The sequence below is a fragment of the Calidris pugnax genome, unplaced genomic scaffold (assembly GCF_001431845.1).
Source record: "Calidris pugnax isolate Ruff unplaced genomic scaffold, ASM143184v1 scaffold103, whole genome shotgun sequence".
Lineage (NCBI taxonomy): Eukaryota > Metazoa > Chordata > Aves > Charadriiformes > Scolopacidae > Calidris > Calidris pugnax.
This window is the reverse complement of record NW_015090990.1, coordinates 11303490-11324957: the sequence shown is the minus strand read 5'-3', so window position 1 is coordinate 11324957 and position 21468 is coordinate 11303490. Positions and strand designations below refer to the sequence as shown.

Genomic DNA, 21468 nt, shown 5'->3' with positions numbered 1-21468 from the left:
GTTGGCTGGCTGGCTGTTGGGGGGGGGGGGGTCGGTGGGATGGGCAGGGAGCGCATTCAGGCAGGGAAAGAGTGATTTCCCCCATAATGTAATGTTTTATCTTTTCCTCCCTTTTCAGACCCACCAGGTCCACCTGCAAATCCAAGAGTGACTGATACTACAAAGACAAGTGCATCTTTAGCCTGGGGCAAGCCTCACTATGACGGTGGTCTTGACATCACTGGCTATATAGTGGAACATCAAAAGGAAGGAGAAGAAGAATGGGTAAAAGACACGACAGGGACTGCTTTAAGAATCACTCAGTTTGTTGTTGCTCATCTGCAGACAGGAGCCAAATACAATTTCAGAATCTCTGCCATGAATGCTGCAGGTGTTGGTGAACCAGCAATAATTCCAAGCGTGGAAATCACAGACAGGGAAGAGATTCCTGATTTCGAATTAGATGCTGAGCTAAGAAGAACGCTTGTTGTTAGAGCTGGGTTAACTATTCGGATATTTGTGCCAATTAAAGGACGTCCAACTCCAGAAGTTACATGGACAAAAGATGATGTTTCACTCAAAGGACGTGCCAGTATTGAAAATACAGACTCTTTTACACTCTTAATTGTCACAGATTGCACCAGATACGATGCAGGAAAATATGTAATGACTCTTGAAAATGCTGCTGGTAAGAAGACTGGGTTTGTAAATGTAAAAGTCTTGGATACACCAGGTCCGCCAATAAACCTTAAGCCTAGAGAAATAACCAAAGATAGCATCACCCTGCAATGGGATATGCCTCTGATCGATGGCGGTTCACGTATAACAAACTATATTGTTGAGAAACGCGAATCAACTCGGAAAGCATACTCAACAGTCACAACCAACTGCCAGAAGTGTTCCTTCAAGATTCCTAATTTGGCTGAGGGGTGTGAATACTATTTCAGAGTGCTGGCTGAAAATGAGTACGGTATTGGTGAACCAGCTGAAACTACAGAACCAGTAAGAGCTTCTGAGGCACCATCCCCACCTGAGAGCCTTAATATTATGGATGTAACACGGAACTCAGTTAGCCTGGCTTGGCCAAAACCAGAACATGATGGTGGGAGCAAGATCACTGGGTATGTAATTGAAGCACAGAGAAAAGGAACCAACCAGTGGGCACATATCACCACGGTAAAAACACTGGACTGTGTAGTAAAGAATCTAACTGAAAACGAAGAGTATACTTTCCAGGTTATGGCAGTTAACAGTGCTGGAAGAAGTGCACCAAGAGAAAGCAGACCAGTTATTATCAAGGAGCAAACAATGCTACCAGAGTTTGACCTTCGTGGTATCTACCAGAAAACTGTCATTGCCAAAGCTGGTGACAATATCAAGATTGAAATTCCTGTGCTTGGTCGTCCAAGGCCTACAGTGACTTGGAAGAAAGAAGACCAGATACTTAAGCAAACACAAAGGGTAAATTATGAAAATACTGCAACTGCAACCATACTAACCATCAATGAATGTAAACGAAGTGATAGTGGTCAATATCCACTGTCAGCTAAAAATATTGTTGGAGAAGTTAGTGAAGTTATCACAGTTCAGGTCCATGACATACCTGGACCTCCTACTGGACCAATCAAATTTGATGAAATTTCATCTGACTTTCTAACATTCTCATGGGAGCCTCCTTTGAATGATGGTGGTGTACCAATAAGTAACTATGTTGTAGAAATGCGTCAAACTGACAGTACCACATGGACTGAATTGGCAACCACAGTGATACGTACTACATTTAAAGCTACTCGTCTTACTACTGGTGTTGAGTATCAGTTCCGTGTTAAAGCTCAGAACAGGTATGGAATTGGTCCAGCCATTACTTCAGAGTCTATAGTTGCCAACTACCCATTTAAGGTACCTGGGCCTCCTGGCACTCCTCAGGTGATTGCAGTCACCAAAGAAACCATGACCATTAGCTGGAATGAGCCAGTTACTGATGGTGGAAGCCCAATCCTGGGCTATCATGTTGAAAGAAAAGAAAGAAATAGCATTCTTTGGCAGACTGTAAGTAAAATGCTGGTATCAGGCAATATCTTTAAATCAACTGGACTTACCGATGGCATTGCCTATGAATTCCGTGTTATCGCAGAAAATCTGGCTGGGAAGAGTAAGCCAAGCAAGCCATCTGAGCCTGTGTTTGCTCTAGACCCAATCGATCCACCTGGTAAGCCAATACCTCTGAACATTACAAGACATGCAGTTACACTGAAGTGGACTAAACCAGAATATAATGGAGGTTTTAAGATAACTGGCTACACTGTTGAAAAAAGAGACCTTCCTAATGGCCGTTGGCTGAAGGCTAATTTCAGCAATATACTAGAGACTGAATTCACTGTAAGTGGTTTGACAGAAGATGCTGCCTATGAATTCCGTGTGATTGCTAGGAATGCTGGTGGGGCTGTTAGTCAGCCCTCTGAGCCATCAGATGCAATAACTTGTAGAGATGACATTGAAGCACCAAAGATAAGGGTGGATGTTAAATACAAAGACACTTTAGTGCTGAAAGCTGGTGAAGTTTTCAGACTTGAGGCTGATGTTTCAGGTCGTCCTCCACCAACTATGACATGGACAAAAGGAGAAAAAGAACTTGAAGGCACAGCAAAATTAGAAATAAAAATAGCAGATTTCTCTACTGTTCTTGTCAATAAAGATTCTTCGAGAAGAGATGGCGGTGCCTATACGCTTACTGCAACAAATCCTGGTGGCTTTGCCAAGCATATCTTCAACGTTAAAGTTCTTGATAGACCTGGTCCCCCAGAAGGGCCTTTGGCTGTGTCTGAAGTCACTGCAGAAAAATGTGTGCTGTCTTGGCTACCTCCACTGGATGATGGAGGAGCAAAGATTGACCATTATGTGGTTGAAAAACGTGAAACCAGTAGATTGGCATGGACAGTTGTAGCCACAGAAGTTCCATTAACGAAACTGAAGGTTACTAAGCTGTTGAAGGGCAATGAGTATGTGTTCCGTGTTATGGCTGTCAACAAATACGGAGTTGGTGAGCCTCTGGAATCAGAGCCTGTTCTTGCAGTAAATCCATATGTGCCACCTGATCCACCTAAAACACCTGAAGTTACAGCAATTACAAAAGATTCTATGGTTGTCTGCTGGGGCCATCCTGATTCTGATGGTGGGAGCCCAATCACTAACTATATTGTGGAACGTCGAGACAGGGCTGGTCTACGGTGGGTGAAATGTAACAAACGGGTTGTTACTGACTTACGTTATAAAGTGTCTGGACTGACAGAAGGCCATGAATATGAATACAGAGTCATGGCTGAAAATGCTGCTGGAGTCAGTGAGCCAAGCCCAACCAGTCCGTTCTATAAAGCTTGTGATACTGTATTTAAGCCTGGTCCCCCAGGTAATCCTCGTGTTTTGGATAGCAGCAAGTCCTCAATTACAATAGCATGGAACAAACCAATATATGATGGTGGTTCAGAGATCACAGGTTACATGGTTGAGATCGCACTACCTGAAGAAGACGAGTGGAAGATTGTAACTCCACCAGTAGGTCTAAAGGCCACTTCTTTTACCATCACTGACCTGAAAGAAAATCAAGAGTATAAAATACGGATATATGCTATGAACTCTGAAGGTCTTGGAGAACCTGCTCTTGTTCCTGGGACTCCAAAAGCCGAAGAAAGAATGCTACCTCCAGAAATTGAACTTGATGCAGAACTACGTAAAGTTGTCACTATTAGAGCCTGCTGTACTCTAAGGCTCTTTGTCCCAATTAAAGGAAGACCAGCACCTGAAGTAAAATGGACAAGAGAACATGGGGAATCTTTGGATAGAGCGAGCATTGAATCAACAAGCTCTTATACTCTACTTATTGTTGAAAATGTAAATAGATTTGATAGTGGCAAATACATACTGACAGTTGAAAACAGCTCAGGTAGTAAGTCAGCATTTGTGAATGTCAGAGTTCTCGATACCCCAGGAGCACCTCAAGATCTGAAAATAAAAGAAGTTACAAAATCATCAGTTACACTCACATGGGAGCCTCCTCTCATAGATGGTGGCTCTAAAATAAAAAATTACATTGTTGAAAAGCGTGAATCCACACGAAAGGCTTATGCAACTGTTAATGCCAATTGCCACAAGACCAGCTGGAAAGTAGATTCTTTGCAAGAAGGCTGCAACTACTATTTCAGAGTCCTAGCTGAAAATGAGTATGGAATAGGCCTTCCAGTTGAAACTTCAGAATCTGTAAAAGTATCAGAAAGACCACTTCCACCAGGGAAAATAACGTTGCTGGATGTGACAAGAAATAGTGTAACCTTATCTTGGGAAAAACCTGAACATGATGGTGGTAGCAGAATTCTAGGCTACATTGTAGAAATGCAAAGTAAAGGCAGTGAAAAGTGGTCAACTTGTGCTACAGTAAAAGTTACTGAAGCCACTATCACAGGATTGATCCAAGGTGAAGAATACACCTTCCGTGTTTCAGCTCAGAATGAGAAAGGTATCAGTGATCCTCGCCAACTGGGTATACCAGTTGTTGCAAAAGATCTTGTGATTCCACCAGCTTTCAAACTGCTGTTTACCACTTTCAGTGTTCTAGCAGGAGAGGACTTAAAGGTTGATGTTCCTTTTGTTGGTCGACCCAAACCAGCAGTGTTTTGGCATAAAGATGATGTGGCACTGAAGCAGACTACAAGAGTAAATGCAGAAAGTTCAGAAAATAACACAGTGTTAACAATAAAAGAAGCATGCAGAGAAGATGTGGGAACATATTTAGTTAAACTTACAAACTCTGCAGGTGAAGCAACTGAGACTCTGAATATTGTTGTCCTTGACAAACCAGGACCTCCAACTGGACCAGTAAAAGTAGATGAAGTAACAGCGGACAGTATTACCATTTCCTGGGAACCACCCAAATATGATGGTGGAAGCTCTATAAATAATTACATTGTAGAAAAAAGAGACACTTCTACCACCACTTGGCAGATTGTGTCCGCTACTGTTGCAAGAACAACTATAAAAGCATGTCGGTTAAAGACTGGCTGTGAATATCAGTTCAGAATTGCAGCTGAGAACAGATACGGGAAGAGTACCTATCTTACTTCAGAGCCAATAATAGCCCAATACCCATTTAAAGTTCCCGGTCCACCTGGAACACCTTTTGTAACAAACATCTCAAAAGACAGCATGCTGGTACAATGGAATGAACCAGTCAATGACGGGGGTAGTAAAATCATTGGGTATCACTTGGAGCGCAAAGAAAGAAACAGCATTCTATGGGCTAAACTGAATAAAACACCTATTCCAGATACCAAATTTAAGACAACTGGCCTTGAGGAAGGTCTTGAATATGAGTTCAGAGTTTATGCAGAAAACATAGTGGGCATTGGAAAGGCAAGTAGAGCATCTGAATGCTATACTGCACGTGACCAGTGTGACCCTCCAGGTCGTCCAGAACCTATAATTGTCACAAGAAACTCGGTAACACTTCAGTGGAAGAAACCTGTATATGATGGTGGAAGTAAGATCACAGGCTATGTTGTTGAAAAGAAGGAGCTACCTGATGGTCGTTGGATGAAAGCAAGCTTTACAAATGTCATTGATACCCAATTTGAAGTAACTGGTCTAGTTGAAAACCAGAGGTATGAGTTCCGTGTTATAGCACGAAATGCTGCGGGTGTTTTCAGTGAACCATCTGAGAGCTCAGGGGCAATTACAGCAAGAGATGAAGTAGAACCACCTCATATAAGTATGGATCCAAAGTACAAAGACACAATTGTGGTGCATGCTGGTGAGTCATTCAAGCTTGATGCTGATGTTCATGGCAAACCAATACCTTCCATTCAGTGGTTAAAAGGCGATCATGAGCTGACAAACACTGCTCGTATGGAAATAAAAACTACCGACTTTGCAACAAGCCTTAGCGTGAAGGAAGCCACTAGAGTTGACAGTGGTCAATATATACTACTGGCAAAGAATGTTGCAGGTGAAAAGAAAGTTCCTGTTAATGTCAAAGTTCTTGATAGACCTGGACCACCAGAAGGACCTGTTGAGATTACAGGCGTTACTGCTGAAAAATGCATGTTGTCATGGAAACCTCCACTGCAAGATGGTGGTAGTGATATTTCACACTACGTTGTAGAGAAAAGGGAAACCAGTCGCTTGGTGTGGACAGTTGTTGATTCAAATGTGCAAACCCTAAATTGCAAAGTTACAAAGCTTTTAGAAGGAAACGAATATGTTTTCCGCATCATGGCAGTAAATAAATACGGCGTTGGTGAACCTCTTGAGTCTGAGCCAGTAATCGCAAAGAATCCATTTGGAGTACCGCTTCCACCAAAGGCACCAGAAGTCACAGCCATTACCAAGGATTCTATGATAGTTGTATGGGAAAGGCCAGCCTCAGATGGTGGTAGTGAAATCCTAGGCTATGTCCTTGAAAAACGAGATAAGGAAGGTATTCGCTGGACAAGATGTAACAAACGGCTGATAAGTGAACTGCGATACAGAGTGACTGGGCTTATAGAAAATCATGATTATGAATACAGAGTTTCAGCCGAAAATGCTGCTGGTCTTAGTCAGCCAAGCCCACCTTCCACTTACTACAAAGCATGTGATCCTATTTACAAGCCAGGTCCACCCAATAATCCTAAAGTTGTGGATGTTACAAGATCTTCAGTTTTCCTTTCCTGGGGTAAACCTATTTATGATGGTGGCTCTGAAATTCAGGGATACATTGTGGAAAAATGTGATGTAAGTGATGGTGAATGGGCAATTTGTACCCCTCCAACTGGAATTAAGAACACTCACATGGAAGTAGAAAAATTAGTGGAAAAACACGAATATAAATTCCGCATATGTGCAGTTAATAAAGCAGGAGTTGGAGAGCATGCAGATGTTCCTGGTTCTGTTATCGTGGAAGAAAAGATGGAGGCACCAGACCTTGACCTTGACATGGAATTAAGGAAGATTGTAAATGTGAGGGCAGGAGGTTCTTTAAGACTGTTTGTTCCCATCAGAGGTCGTCCAACACCTGAAGTAAAATGGGGTAAAGTGGATGGTGACATCAGAGAGGCAGCTGTTATTGATACCACTAGCAGCTTTACTTCCCTTGTTCTAGACAATGTTAACAGATTTGATACTGGAAAGTACACTCTGACTTTAGAAAACAGCAGTGGAACGAAGTCTGCCTTTGTCAGTGTAAGAGTACTGGATACCCCAAGTGCACCTGTTAATTTAAAAATCAGAGAGATCACTAAGGACTCTGTTTCACTTTCATGGGAGCCTCCTCTCTTGGATGGTGGAGCAAAAATAAAGAATTACATTATTGAAAAGCGTGAAGCAACAAGAAAGGCGTATGCAGCTGTTGTAACAAACTGCCATAAGACTTCATGGAAAATAGATCAACTTCAGGAGGGCTGCTATTACTTCTTTAGAGTCTCTGCTGAGAATGAATATGGAATTGGCCTCCCTGCTGAAACCAGTGACCCAATTAAAGTGGCTGAAGTTCCACAGCCTCCTGGGAAAATAACAGTGGACGATGTCACAAGAAACAGTGTCTCGCTAAGCTGGGCAAAACCTGAACATGATGGTGGCAGCAAAATCATACAATACATTGTTGAAATGCAAGCAAAGGGTAGTGAGAAGTGGTCAGAATGTGCTCGTGTGAAAACACTTGAAGCGGTTATTACTAACCTAACTCAAGGGGAAGAATATCTTTTTAGAGTAATGGCTGTAAATGAAAAGGGTAAGAGTGATCCGCGAGCACTTGCAGTTCCAATAGTTGCCAAAGACCTCGTGATTGAACCTGATGTAAGACCTGCTTTCCACAGTTACAGTATTCAAGTGGGACAAGACCTGAAAGTGGAAGTACCAATTGCAGGTCGACCTAAACCAACTGTTACTTGGGTAAAAGATGGGCAGCCATTAAGGCAGACAACAAGAGTCAATGTCAGTGATCTGACCGATCTCACTATACTGAATATTAAAGAAACTAGCAAAGAGGATAGTGGCACTTATGAAATCACTGTGTCTAATGTTGTTGGGCAAAAGTCTGCCTCTGTTGAAATTATAACTCTGGACAAACCTGACCCTCCTGTAGGACCTGTGAAGTTTGATGAAATTAGTGCAGAAAGTATTACCCTATCATGGAACCCCCCAGCGTACACAGGCGGCTGCCAAATCACCAACTATGTTGTTCACAAGAGAGATACAACAACGACTGTATGGGAAACGGTTTCAGCTACTGTTGCAAGAACTACACTGAAGGTGACTAAACTGAAAACTGGTTCAGAATACCAGTTCAGAATATTTGCTGAGAACAGATATGGGCAGAGCTTTGGATTGGACTCTGCGCCAGTTGTAGCACAATATCCCTACAAGGAACCAGGACCTCCTGGCACACCATTTGTGACAACGGTTACAAAAGACTCCATGGTCATTCAATGGCATGAACCAATAAATGATGGTGGCAGTAAAGTGTTGGGCTACCATCTTGAGAGAAAGGAGAAGAACAGCATTTTATGGACTAAAGTGAACAAGACTATTATCCAGGACACAAGTTTTAAGACAACTAACCTTGAAGAAGGAATAGAATATGAGTTTCGAGTTTCTGCAGAAAATATTGTTGGTGTAGGCAAAACAAGTAAAGTTTCTGAGTGCTATGTAGCTCGTGACCCATGTGATCCTCCAGGTCGCCCAGAAGCTATAATAATAAAAAGAAGCTCAATTACTCTGCAGTGGGCCAAACCAGAATATGATGGTGGAAGTAAGATTACTGGTTATATTGTAGAAAAACGTGACTTACCAGATGGTCGCTGGATGAAAGCTAGCTTCACAAATATCATTGAAACTCAGTTCACTGTAACAGGTCTTACTGAAGACCAAAGATATGAATTTAGAGTAATTGCAAAGAATGCTGCAGGTGCAATAAGTAAACCTTCTGATAGTACAGGACCAATAACAGCAAGGGATGAAGTTGAACTTCCACGAATTTCAATGGATCCAAAGTACAAAGACACAATCGTGGTAAATGCTGGTGAAACGTTCAGACTTGAGGCTGATGTTCATGGAAAGCCACTACCAACCATTAAGTGGTACAAAGGAGATAAAGAGCTTGAGGAAACTGCTAGATATGAGATAAAGAACACAGATTTCAGTGCATTAATAATTGTAAAAGATGCTATTAGAGTTGATGGTGGACAGTACATTTTAGAAGCCTCTAATGTTGCAGGAACAAAGACAGTACCAGTAAATGTAAAAGTCCTGGACAGGCCAGGACCTCCAGAGGGCCCAGTCCAAGTGACAGGAGTTACAGCAGAAAAATGTTCATTGGCATGGGGTCCTCCTCTTCATGATGGTGGCAGTGATATTTCTCATTACATTGTAGAGAAGAGAGAAACTAGTCGCCTAGCATGGACTGTTGTTGCCTCAGAGGTTCTACCTACAATGCTGAAAGTAACAAAACTCTTAGAAGGAAATGAATATGTTTTCCGTATTATGGCAGTTAACAAATATGGCGTTGGCGAGCCATTAGAATCTGCGCCAGTAATGATGAAAAATCCATTTGTAGTTCCTGGACCACCAAAGGCCTTGGAAATTACCAACATCACAAAGGATTCTATGACTGTCTGCTGGAGCCGGCCAGATAGTGATGGAGGTAGTGAAATCATAGGTTACATTGTAGAAAAGAGAGACCGAGCAGGCATCAGATGGATAAAATGCAATAAACGCCGAATTACAGATTTACGATTAAGAGTTACAGGATTATCAGAGGATCATGAATATGAATTCAGAGTTTCTGCTGAAAATGCTGCTGGAGTGGGTGAACCAAGCCAAGTTTCTCCTTACTTTAAAGCTTGTGACCCCATGTTCAAGCCTGGCCCACCTACAAACACCCATGTTGTGGATACCACCAAAAATTCAGTTACACTTGGTTGGAGTAAACCTATCTATGATGGTGGTTGTGAAATCCAGGGATACCTTGTAGAAATCTGTAAAGCAGATGAAGATGAGTGGTCACTTGTTACTCCACAGACAGGTGTACGTGCCACTCGATTTGAAATCAAAAAGCTTACTGAACATCAAGAATATAAACTACGAGTATGTGCCCTCAACAAGATTGGTGTAGGCGAGGCTGCATCAATTCCCGGTACTATTAAACCAGAAGACAAACTTGAAGCGCCAGAACTTGATATTGATTCAGAGCTAAGGAAAGGGATAGTGGTTAGAGCTGGTGGGTCTGCTAGGATTCATATACCATTCAGGGGACGACCAACACCTGACATCACGTGGTCTCGAGAAGAAGGTGAATTCACAGAAAAAGTTCAGATTGATAAAGGCATAAACTACACACAACTTTCAATAGACAACTGTGATAGAAATGATGCTGGAAAATACATTCTTAAGTTGGAGAACAGCAGTGGTTCTAAATCTGCCTTTGTCACAGTAAAAGTCTTGGACACACCAGGACCACCACAGAACTTAGTGGTAAAGGATGTAAAGAAGGATTCTGCTGTATTATCTTGGGAACCACCCATTATCGATGGTGGTGCAAAGGTAAAGAACTATGTAATAGATAAGCGTGAGTCAACCAGGAAGGCATTTGCAAATGTAAGTGCTAAGTGTGGCAAGACAAGTTTTAAAGTTGAAAATCTTACAGAAGGAGCAATTTATTACTTCAGAGTTATGGCTGAAAATGAATTTGGAATTGGTGTTCCAGCTGAAACCACGGATGCTGTCAAAGCCTCAGAGCCTCCTCTGCCTCCTGGAAAAGTAACACTCACTGATGTGACTCAGAGAAGTGCCTCACTTGCTTGGGAAAAACCTGAACATGATGGAGGCAGCAGAATTTTGGGATACATTGTTGAAATGCTGCCTAAAGGAACAGAAAAATGGAGCGTTGTTAGTGAGACCAAAACATGCAATGCAGTTGTGTCTGGTTTGAGTCCAGGACAGGAATATCAATTTCATGTGATTGCCTACAATGAAAAAGGCAAAAGTGATCCCAGAGCACTTGGAATTCCTGTGATAGCCAAAGACTTGACAATTGAACCAGCTTTCAAACTGATGTTTAATACATACAGTGTACAGGCTGGAGAAGATCTGAAGGTAGAAGTACCATTTAGAGGTAGACCCAAACCTACTATTACCTGGACAAAAGATGAGCAGCCACTGAAACAGACAACCAGATTACATATTCAGGATACATCAACATCAACTATCTTAAATATTAAAGAAAGCAACAAGGAAGACTTTGGTAAATATACAGTAACAGCAACAAACACAGCAGGAACAGCAACAGAGCACCTGAGCATAATTGTACTGGAAAAGCCTGGCCCACCACGAGGACCTGTCCGCTTTGATGAAGTTAGTGCGGACTTTGTTGTTTTGTCATGGGATCCACCTGATTATACTGGTGGCTGTCAGATAAGCAACTATATAGTAGAAAAACGTGACACGAGTACTACCACGTGGAGCATTGTGTCAGCAACAGTTGCAAGAACAACTATCAAAGCAACAAAGCTTAAAACAGGTTCTGAATACCAGTTCAGGATTTCTGCTGAAAATAGATATGGGAAGAGCTCTCCTTTGGATTCTAAACCCGTGGTTGTGCAATACCCCTACAAGGTGCCTGGGCCACCTGGAACCCCATTTGTAACAGCAGCTTCCAAGGACCATATGATCGTACAATGGCATGAACCAGTTAATGATGGAGGAAGTAAAATTCTTGGCTACCATCTTGAACGCAAAGATAAGAACAGCATTCTTTGGACAAAACAGAACAAGTCACTCATTGCAGACACCAAGTATAAAACAGATGGCCTTGAAGAAGGTCTCGAATATGAATTCAGAGTTTCTGCTGAAAACATTGTTGGCATTGGCAAAGTCAGCAAAGTATCAGAACTGTATGTTGCCCGAGATCCTTGCGACCCACCTGGACGCCCAGAGGCCATTGTTGTTACAAGAAATAATATCACACTGAAGTGGAAAAAACCAGAATATGATGGTGGAAGCAAAATAACTGGTTATATTGTAGAAAAGAAAGAACTACCGGATGGTCGCTGGATGAAAGCCAGCTTTACAAATGTGTTGGAAACAGAATTTACAGTAAGTGGTCTTGTTGAAAACCAACGATATGAATTTAGAGTAATTGCAAGAAATGCAGCAGGTTGCTTGAGTGAACCATCTGAAAGTACAGGGCCTATTACTGCCAGAGATGAAATTGAAGCACCAGGGGCTTCACTGGATCCGAAGTACAAAGATGTCATTGTTGTTCATGCTGGAGAAACCTTTGTTCTTGAAGCTGATATCCACGGCAAACCTATTCCTGACATTACATGGTCAAAAGATGGGAGAGACCTTGAAGAAGCAACCGCAAGAATGGAAATTAAATCTACCATTGAGAAAACAACTCTTACTGTAAAAGACTGTATAAGAGTAGATGGAGGTCACTATACTCTTAACCTCAGAAATGTTGGTGGCACAAAATCTATACCAATTACTGTAAAAGTACTTGACAGACCAGGACCTCCAGAAGGACCTTTGAAGGTTACAGGTGTCACTGCAGAAAAATGCTACTTGGCATGGGCTCCACCTTTACATGACGGTGGTTCTAGTATCTCACATTATATCATTGAGAAAAGAGAGACTAGCAGGCTTTCATGGACACAAGTAGCAACAGATGTGCAGGCTCTTAACCACAAAGTAACCAGACTCCTTGCTGGGAATGAGTACATTTTCCGTGTAATGGCAGTGAACAAATATGGAACTGGAGAACCCTTGGAATCTGAGCCAATTGTGGCTCGTAATCCATACAAACCCCCTGGTCCTCCTTCAACACCTGAAGTTTCAGCAATCACAAAAGATTCTATGGTAGTAACATGGGGTCGCCCAGAAGACGATGGGGGAGCTGAAATTGAAGGTTACATACTTGAAAAACGTGACAAAGATGGTATCCGATGGACCAAGTGCAATAAGAAAACACTAATGGACTTGCGATTCAGAGTAACAGGTCTTACCGATGGGCATTTCTATGAATTCAGGGTTTCTGCTGAAAATGCTGCAGGGGTAGGGGAACCCAGTGAGCCATCTATTTTCTATCGTGCCTGTGATGTATTATATCCACCAGGTCCGCCAAGCAATCCAAAGGTTACAGACACTTCCAGGTCATCAGTTTCCCTTGCTTGGAGTAAGCCCATTTATGATGGTGGTGCTCCAGTTAAGGGATATGTAGTAGAAGTAAAAGAAGCTGCTGCGGATGAATGGACTACCTGCACCCCTCCAACAGGCCTGCAAGCAAAAGAGTTCACCGTAACAAAACTTAAAGAGAACCAGGAATATAACTTCCGCATCTGTGCTATTAACTCAGAAGGAGTAGGAGAACCTGCTACTGTTCCTGGTACAGTCATAGCAGCAGACAAGGTTGAACCTCCTGAAATTGAACTTGATGCCGATCTCAGAAAAGTAGTCACTGTGCGTGCTAGTGGCACATTACGCCTGTTTGTCACCATCAAAGGAAGACCAGAACCTGAAGTTAAATGGGAGAAAGCAGAAGGAACAATTAGTGAGCGAGCTCAGATTGAAGTCACCAGTTCCTATACAATGTTGGTCATTGACAATGTGAATAGGTTTGATAGTGGTAGATACAATCTTACTTTGGAGAACAATAGTGGCAAAAAATCAGCTTTTGTTAATGTCAGAGTGCTTGATACGCCTAGTGCACCTATAAACCTGACTGTCAGAGAAGTGAAGAAAGATTTTGTAACATTAGCTTGGGAACCGCCACTTATTGATGGTGGAGCTAAAATTACCAACTATGTAGTTGAGAAGCGAGAATCCACAAGAAAGGCATATGCAACAGTTACAAACAACTGCACTAAGAATTCCTTCAAAATTACTCAGTTACAAGAAGGATGTAGTTATTACTTCCGTGTCCTAGCTGTAAATGAATATGGGGTTGGCTTACCAGCAGAAACACCTGACCCAATTAAGGTTTCTGAACCACCTTCTCCACCTGCAAAGGTTGTTCTTGTTGATGTGACTCGCAACTCTGCTTCAATTAAATGGGAAAAGCCAGAGAGCGATGGTGGCAGTAAAATTACTGGTTATGTAGTAGAAATGCAAACTAAAGGAAGTGTAAAATGGAGTGCATGTACACAGGTGAAAACATTAGAAGCCACAATAACAGGTTTAAGTATGGGAGAAGAGTACAGTTTCAGAGTTATGGCTGTTAATGAAAAAGGAAAAAGTGATCCAAGAGAACTTGGTGTCCCAGTCATTGCAAAGGATATTGAAATCCAGCCATCTGCTGAGCTCCTTTTCAACACATTCACTGTGAAAGCTGGAGATGATCTTAAGATTGATGTACCATTCAGAGGGCGACCTCTTCCAACCGTTGTCTGGAAGAAGGATGGGAATCCCTTAAAAGAGACAACCCGGGTAAATGTTCAGACATCAAAGACTTCAACTTCACTGTCCATCAAGGAAGCTTCAAATGAAGATTTGGGACATTATGAATTACATCTTTCAAATACTGCTGGGTCAACAACAGCTTCTTTAACTGTGATTGTCCTTGACAGGCCAGGACCACCAACTGATGTGAATATTGATGAAGTTAGTGCTGATAGTGTAACTCTCTCTTGGAAACCTCCAGCATATGATGGTGGGTGCCACATTAGCAATTACATTGTGGAGAAGCGAGACACTACCACAACAACATGGGATGTAGTATCTGCATCAGTTGCCAGAACATCAATTAAAGTATCTCGACTCACCACTGGCTCTGAATATCAGTTCCGTATTTGTGCAGAAAACCGCTATGGGAAAAGCACTTACACTAATTCTCCATCTGTTGTGGCAGAGTATCCATTTAAGCCTCCAGGACCACCTGGAACTCCTCATGTGGCACATGCAACTAAAGCTTTCATGATTGTAACTTGGCAGGTACCAGTTAATGATGGAGGTAGTAGAGTAATAGGATATCACTTGGAGTGTAAAGAAAGAAGCAGCATTCTTTGGACAAAAGTCAACAAGAGCCTTATACCTGATACACAAATGAAAGTTACGGGTCTTGATGAAGGACTGCTATATGAATATCGTGTGTATGCTGAAAACATTGCTGGAATAGGCAAATGCAGTAAATCATGTGAACCAGTTGCTGCAAGAGATCCTTGTGACCCTCCCGGTCAACCGGAAGTTACTAATATTACAAGAACATGTGTCTCACTGAAATGGACTAAACCAGAATATGATGGTGGAGCTAAAGTAACAGGATATATTATTGAACGCAGAGAGATACCAGATGGTCGTTGGCTTAAGTGTAATTTTACTAATGTGCAAGAAACGTATTTTGACGTAGGTGGACTCACAGAAGACCAGCGATACGAATTCCGTGTGATTGCAAAGAACGCTGCCGGACTCTTCAGTCAGCCATCTGAATCAACTGGACCTGTGACTGTAAAAGATGATGTAGAGGCTCCAAGAATTATGATGGATGCCAAATTCAGGGATGTTGTAGTTGTGAAGGCTGGAGAAGTGTTTAAAGTCCATGCTGATATTGCAGGACGGCCAATACCAGTGGTTTCATGGACAAAGGATGGCAAGGAGCTCGAAGGAAAAGCTAGAGTTGAAATAGTCTCAACAGATCACACTACTGCAATAACCATTAAGGATTGTATCCGAGGTGATTCAGGACAGTATGTACTAACATTACAAAATGTTGCAGGAACAAGATCTTTGGCAATTAATTGCAAAGTACTTGACAGACCTGGCCCACCTGCAGGCCCATTAGAAATAAATGGCCTTACTGCTGAAAAGTGCCATTTGTCATGGGGACCCCCTCAAGAAAATGGTGGTGCAGATATTGATTATTATATTGTAGAAAAACGTGAGACCAGCAGAATTGCATGGACACTTTGTGAAGGAGAACTTAGAACAACATCCTGTAAAGTGACAAAACTACTGAAGGGTAATGAGTATATTTTCAGAGTGATGGGAGTTAACAAATATGGTGTTGGTGAACCTCTAGAAAGTGTTGCTGTCAAAGCCCTAGACCCATTTACAGTTCCAAGTCCACCTACATCTTTAGAGATCACCAGTGTGAGCAAAGATTCAATAACTCTCTGCTGGGCAAGACCTGAGTCTGATGGAGGCAATGAGATCTCTGGCTATGTAATTGAAAGGCGTGAGAAAACTAGCCTAAGGTGGATTCGTGTAAATAAAAAGCCAGTTTATGATTTAAGAGTGAAATCATCTGGTCTTCGTGAAGGATGTGAATATGAATTCCGGGTTTATGCAGAAAATGCTGCTGGCCTCAGTCTTCCAAGTGAAACCACACCATTGATTCGGGCAGAAGACCCAATCTTCTTACCATCTCCCCCATCTAAACCTAAGATTATGGATTCTACAAGGTCAAATATCACAATTGGGTGGACAAAGCCACTGTTCGATGGTGGTGCTCCAGTAACAGGATACGTAGTTGAATACAAGAAAACTGATGAAACTGACTGGACAACTGCTATTCAGAACTTAAGAGGCACAGAATACACCATAACTGGATTAGTATCAGGCTCTGAATACGTCTTTAGAGTGAAATCCATTAACAAAATTGGTGTCAGTGAACCAAGTGATGTCTCAGAACCACAGGTGGCAAAAGAAAGAGAAGAAGAACCTGCCTTTGATATCGACAGTGAGATGCGGAAGACTTTAATTGTAAAGGCTGGTGGATCATTCACAATGACTGTTCCTTTCAGAGGCAAACCAGTCCCAAATGTAACATGGAACAAACCAGACACTGATCTTCGTACACGAGCAAGCATTGATACTTCAGATAATTGCACATCTCTTACTATTGAAAAAGCAACAAGAAACGATTCTGGAAAATACACATTAACATTGCAAAACATACTGAACACTGCTACCTTGACTTTAATTGTCAAAGTTCTTGATACTCCTGGCCCACCGTCTAATATCACAGCAAAAGACGTAACTAAAGAATCTGCTGTCTTATCTTGGGATGTTCCTGAAAACGATGGTGGAGCACCTGTAAAGAACTATGTTATTGAAAAAAGAGAAGCTAGCAAAAAAGCATGGGTCACTGTGACAAACAATTGTCATCGTCTGTCTTACAAAGTGACTGGCTTGCAAGAAGGTGCCATTTACTACTTCCGGGTTTCTGGAGAAAATGAGTATGGTGTTGGAGTGCCTTCTGAGACCAAGGAGGGAACAAAAATAACAGGTATGTTTTACTAAAACAAACATTTGTTAATATTTTAAAAATACAGGTTTTTAAATGCTTACTTCAAAATAATATAAAAAGCGTTAAATCTGTTTGCAGTAAAAAAGACAGTTTTATGGTAGATGTATCTGTGGTTTTAAAAACTAAAAAGAGCTAAGTAACAGTGTGATTTTTAAATTTTGCTTGCATTTTACTTAAAATGTTTCTAATATACAAATTCATTTTAAAAATATTTTGTCAATCCAGATGGCATCCCTATGTAATTGCTAATATAAAAAGTAAATACTAGCTATATTGCTTAACCTGTTGCACTTTTTTTTCCTCAGAAAAACCCAGCCCACCAGAAAAACTCGGTGTAACAAATGTCACAAAGGACAGTGTTTCTCTTTCATGGCTAAAACCAGAGCATGATGGTGGAAGTAGAATTGTGGGTTACCTCATCGAAGCTCTTGAGAAAGGACAGCAAAAATGGGTTAAGTGTGCAGTTGTAAAAACAACTCATCATGTTGTCCATGGTCTTAAGGAGAATGTTGACTATTTCTTCAGGGTGTCTGCAGAAAACCAAGCTGGTTTAAGTGATCCTAAGGAACTACTGCTCCCTGTTACAGTTAAAGAACAATTAGGTATGCTTCCTGATACAAGACAGAAGTTGATACACATTAAAGTGGATTCATATTTTAAAAGAGAGAAAAACTGTTCATGGTTTTAAAATGTTTTCTTTTTCAGAATCTCCTGAGATTGACATGAAGGGCTTCCCTCATAACACTGTATATATTCGAGCGGGATCAAACCTGAAAGTTGAAATTCCAGTTTCTGGAAAACCGGTGCCAAAGGTGACATTGTCTAGAGATGGTGTTCCACTGAAACCTACCATGAGATTTCACACAGAAACCACTGCAGAAAGTCTCATCATTAATCTTAAAGAAAGTGTGGCTGCTGATGCTGGCAGATATGACATTACTGCTGCCAACTCAAGTGGCACCACAAAATCTTTTGTTAATATTGTTGTGCTGGATAGGCCAGGTCCTCCTGTTGGTCCTGTTGTCCTTAGTGATGTCACTGAAGAGAGTGTAACACTCAGATGGCAGCCACCAGCTTATGATGGTGGAAGTCAAGTTACCAACTATATTGTACTGAAAAGAGAAACAAGTACTGCTGCTTGGTCCGAAGTATCTGCAACAGTTGCTAGAACTGTTATCAAAGTTATGAAGCTCACAACAGGAGAAGAATACCAATTCCGCATCAAAGCTGAGAACCGCTTTGGCATCAGCGATCACATAGACTCACAATGTGTAGTAGTCAAGCTTCCTTACAGTAAGTAATAAGCTTCTCATGCTATAGGTTATTTTTTTAATGCTCTGATGTTGAAAATATAATTTTGTTTACTATTAATCACTTCTTTTGATATCATCAGCTACCCCTGGCCCTCCTTCCACACCATGGGTCACGAATGTCACCCGAGAGACTATTACTGTTGGATGGCATGAACCAGTCACTAATGGCGGCAGTGCAGTCATTGGATACCACCTGGAAATGAAAGACAGGAATAGCATATTATGGCAGAAGGCTAACAAGACCCTCATTCGCACAACTCACTTCAAAGTTACCACCATCAGTGCTGGCCTTATCTATGAATTTAGAGTTTATGCAGAAAATGCTGCTGGCATTGGAAAAGCAAGTCATCCTTCTGATCCCGTCCTTGCAATTGATGCCTGTGGTATGTATTCCCTAGAAAAAAAAGAAAAAAAAAGAAGCCCAACCATTTAAGTAGCACTTTTTTTCCCCTCCCTGCCTCTGGGGTATTCTGTCCTGTACAGTAAACCAATATCCAAAACAGCTGTTATTCATTAGCATACTCCTGTGTTTCCTACTGCAGAACCACCGAGAAATGTTCGTGTGTCCGATATTTCCAAGACTGCTATCACTCTGTCATGGCAGAAGCCAGCATTTGATGGTGGCAGCAAGATCACTGGATACATCGTAGAAAAACGTGATCTTCCGGATGGCAGGTGGACAAAAGCTAGCTTCACCAACGTTATAGAGACTCAGTTCACAGTATCTGGTCTGACACAGAACTCCCGCTATGAATTCCGGGTCTTTGCTAAGAATGCTGTTGGTTCCATAAGCAATCCCTCAGATGTTGTGGGTCCTATCACATGTGTTGATACATACGGTAAGTGTTTTGCAATGATAGAACAGTACCATTTTGTGGTACTAGGAAGCTTAAAGGCAGCACTGTTTTGGAGAACCATAGTCTTTTAAATATGGAAGGCTAGTTTAAAGTGATTGATTCAATAAGCTTGAATGGCTGTGAGTTATTTGGGCGTGACTGCAATGAACATCTTTGGCTGTATCTGCATTTTTTTAAGTCTTATGGTATCTTTATTATTTGAGCAAAAGAAATATGCCTCTGCCCCATAGCCAAAATGGTTATATTTATACACATGGTTGCCTTTTGTGCCTGGTAGGATTAGTTCTAACTTGTTCTAGACCTATGGTTTGTTACAAATGCAATATTTACTTTGATCTGTAATTATAAAATGCCTATGACTATTAGCTTAAATAAAGTACAAATGTTTTTATTTTTATTAAATACAAGTTTAAAGTAAGTTATTTTTAACTTTTTCTTATTCTTATTTTTTCTTAAGGTGCACCTGAAATCGATGTGCCACCAGAATATACAGAAGTGGTGAAATACAAAGCAGGAACTTCAGTTAAGCTAAAACTAGGCATCTCAGGCAAGCCTATACCCACAATTGAGTGGTTCAAAAATGGCAATGAGGTACAAACCAGTGCACTAGTGTCTATTGAAAACACAACAGAATTTGCTTCTATACTCATCAAGGATGCGACTCGACTCAACAGTGGCACCTATGAATTAAAATTGAAGAATGCCATGGGTTCAGCATCAGCCCATATTAGAGTACAGATACTTGGTATGTCTTGAGATACAGCTATGTTATACTATTAAACAATAATTCAGTAATAAATACTTAACATCATCTTTCTTCTGCCTTCTACAGACAAGCCAGGACCCCCAACTGGACCTATACAGTTTAAGACAGTCACTGCTGAAAAGATTACAATAATGTGGGACCCACCAGCAGATGATGGTGGTGCACCAGTAACACACTATGTTGTTGAAAAACGAGAGACAAGTCGGGTTGTATGGTCTTTAATTTCTGAAAAGCTGGAGGGGTGTATCATAACTACAACAAAACTCATCAAAGGAAATGAATATGTGTTCCGTGTCCGTGGTGTGAACAAGTTTGGAGTTGGTGATTCACTGGAGTCTGAACCCGTCATAGCCAAAAATTCATTTGGTAAGAAACATATAAAAAAACTTATGCAACTGAAGCATCCTGTGTATTATTTGTAAGAAGTACTGATCTACTGACATTTTTTTTTTTTTTTACCCAGTTACACCTGGACCACCTAGTGTACCAGAAGTCACAATGATAACAAAGAATTCTATGACTGTTGTGTGGAATAGGCCCACTGTTGATGGGGGCAGTGAAATATCAGGATATTTTCTTGAGAAGCGTGACAAGAAGAGTCTGAGTTGGTTCAAGGTTACTAAAGAAACTATTCGGGACACCAGAGAGAAAGTAACAGGTCTGACTGAAAACAGCGAATATCATTTCCGAGTTTGTGCTGTCAATGCAGCTGGACAAGGTCCATTCTCTGAAGCTTCTGACTTCTACAAAGCCACAGATCCTGTTGGTAAGATACAACATATTTTCATTGGTTAGAAATCAATAGACAATGAGCAATTAGGATAGGATTGCACCAATGTAACTGAGGGCAGATTTTACTCCTCTTTATGATTAATTGTAAATATGGCTTCTGATTTTCTTTTCCCCCTGTAAACTATCACTTACAGATAAGCCAGGCTCACCAACCAAGCTGAAAGTTGTGGATACAACCAAGACATCTGTCACCCTTGGCTGGATTAAACCTGCTTATGATGGAGGAAGTCCAATTACCAGCTACCTGGTGGAGAAAAGGGAAGGTGAAGAGCAAGAATGGACTGTAGTCAGTACTAAGGGAGAAGTGAGAACAACTGAATATGTTGTATCCCACCTTCAGCCAAGTGTTAACTATTATTTCCGTGTGTCTGCTATAAATTGTGCTGGACAAGGAGAGCCTATTGAAATGACGGAACCTGTTCAAGCTAAAGATATTCTCGGTACTGTACATTTCAGTGATTTATCATATTTCTGTCTTTTGGTTTTTTTCAAAGC

General features: G+C 41.3%; 1 protein-coding gene across 4 annotated transcripts in view; it reads left to right on the top strand.

Moving 5' to 3' along the window:
• Positions 1–21468, top strand: part of TTN (titin) — a 247953-nt gene that overhangs the window by 202670 nt on the left and 23815 nt on the right. For all 4 annotated transcript variants that reach the window (XM_014954164.1, XM_014954163.1, XM_014954162.1 and 1 more), the window contains 9 exons: positions 119–17224; positions 17551–17847; positions 17951–18538; positions 18639–18941; positions 19101–19397; positions 19873–20160; positions 20248–20547; positions 20645–20947; positions 21108–21413. In XM_014954164.1, the coding sequence (XP_014809650.1) occupies positions 119–17224; positions 17551–17847; positions 17951–18538; positions 18639–18941; positions 19101–19397; positions 19873–20160; positions 20248–20547; positions 20645–20947; positions 21108–21413 (19788 nt within the window). The remainder of the gene's footprint in view (positions 1–118; positions 17225–17550; positions 17848–17950; positions 18539–18638; positions 18942–19100; positions 19398–19872; positions 20161–20247; positions 20548–20644; positions 20948–21107; positions 21414–21468) is intronic.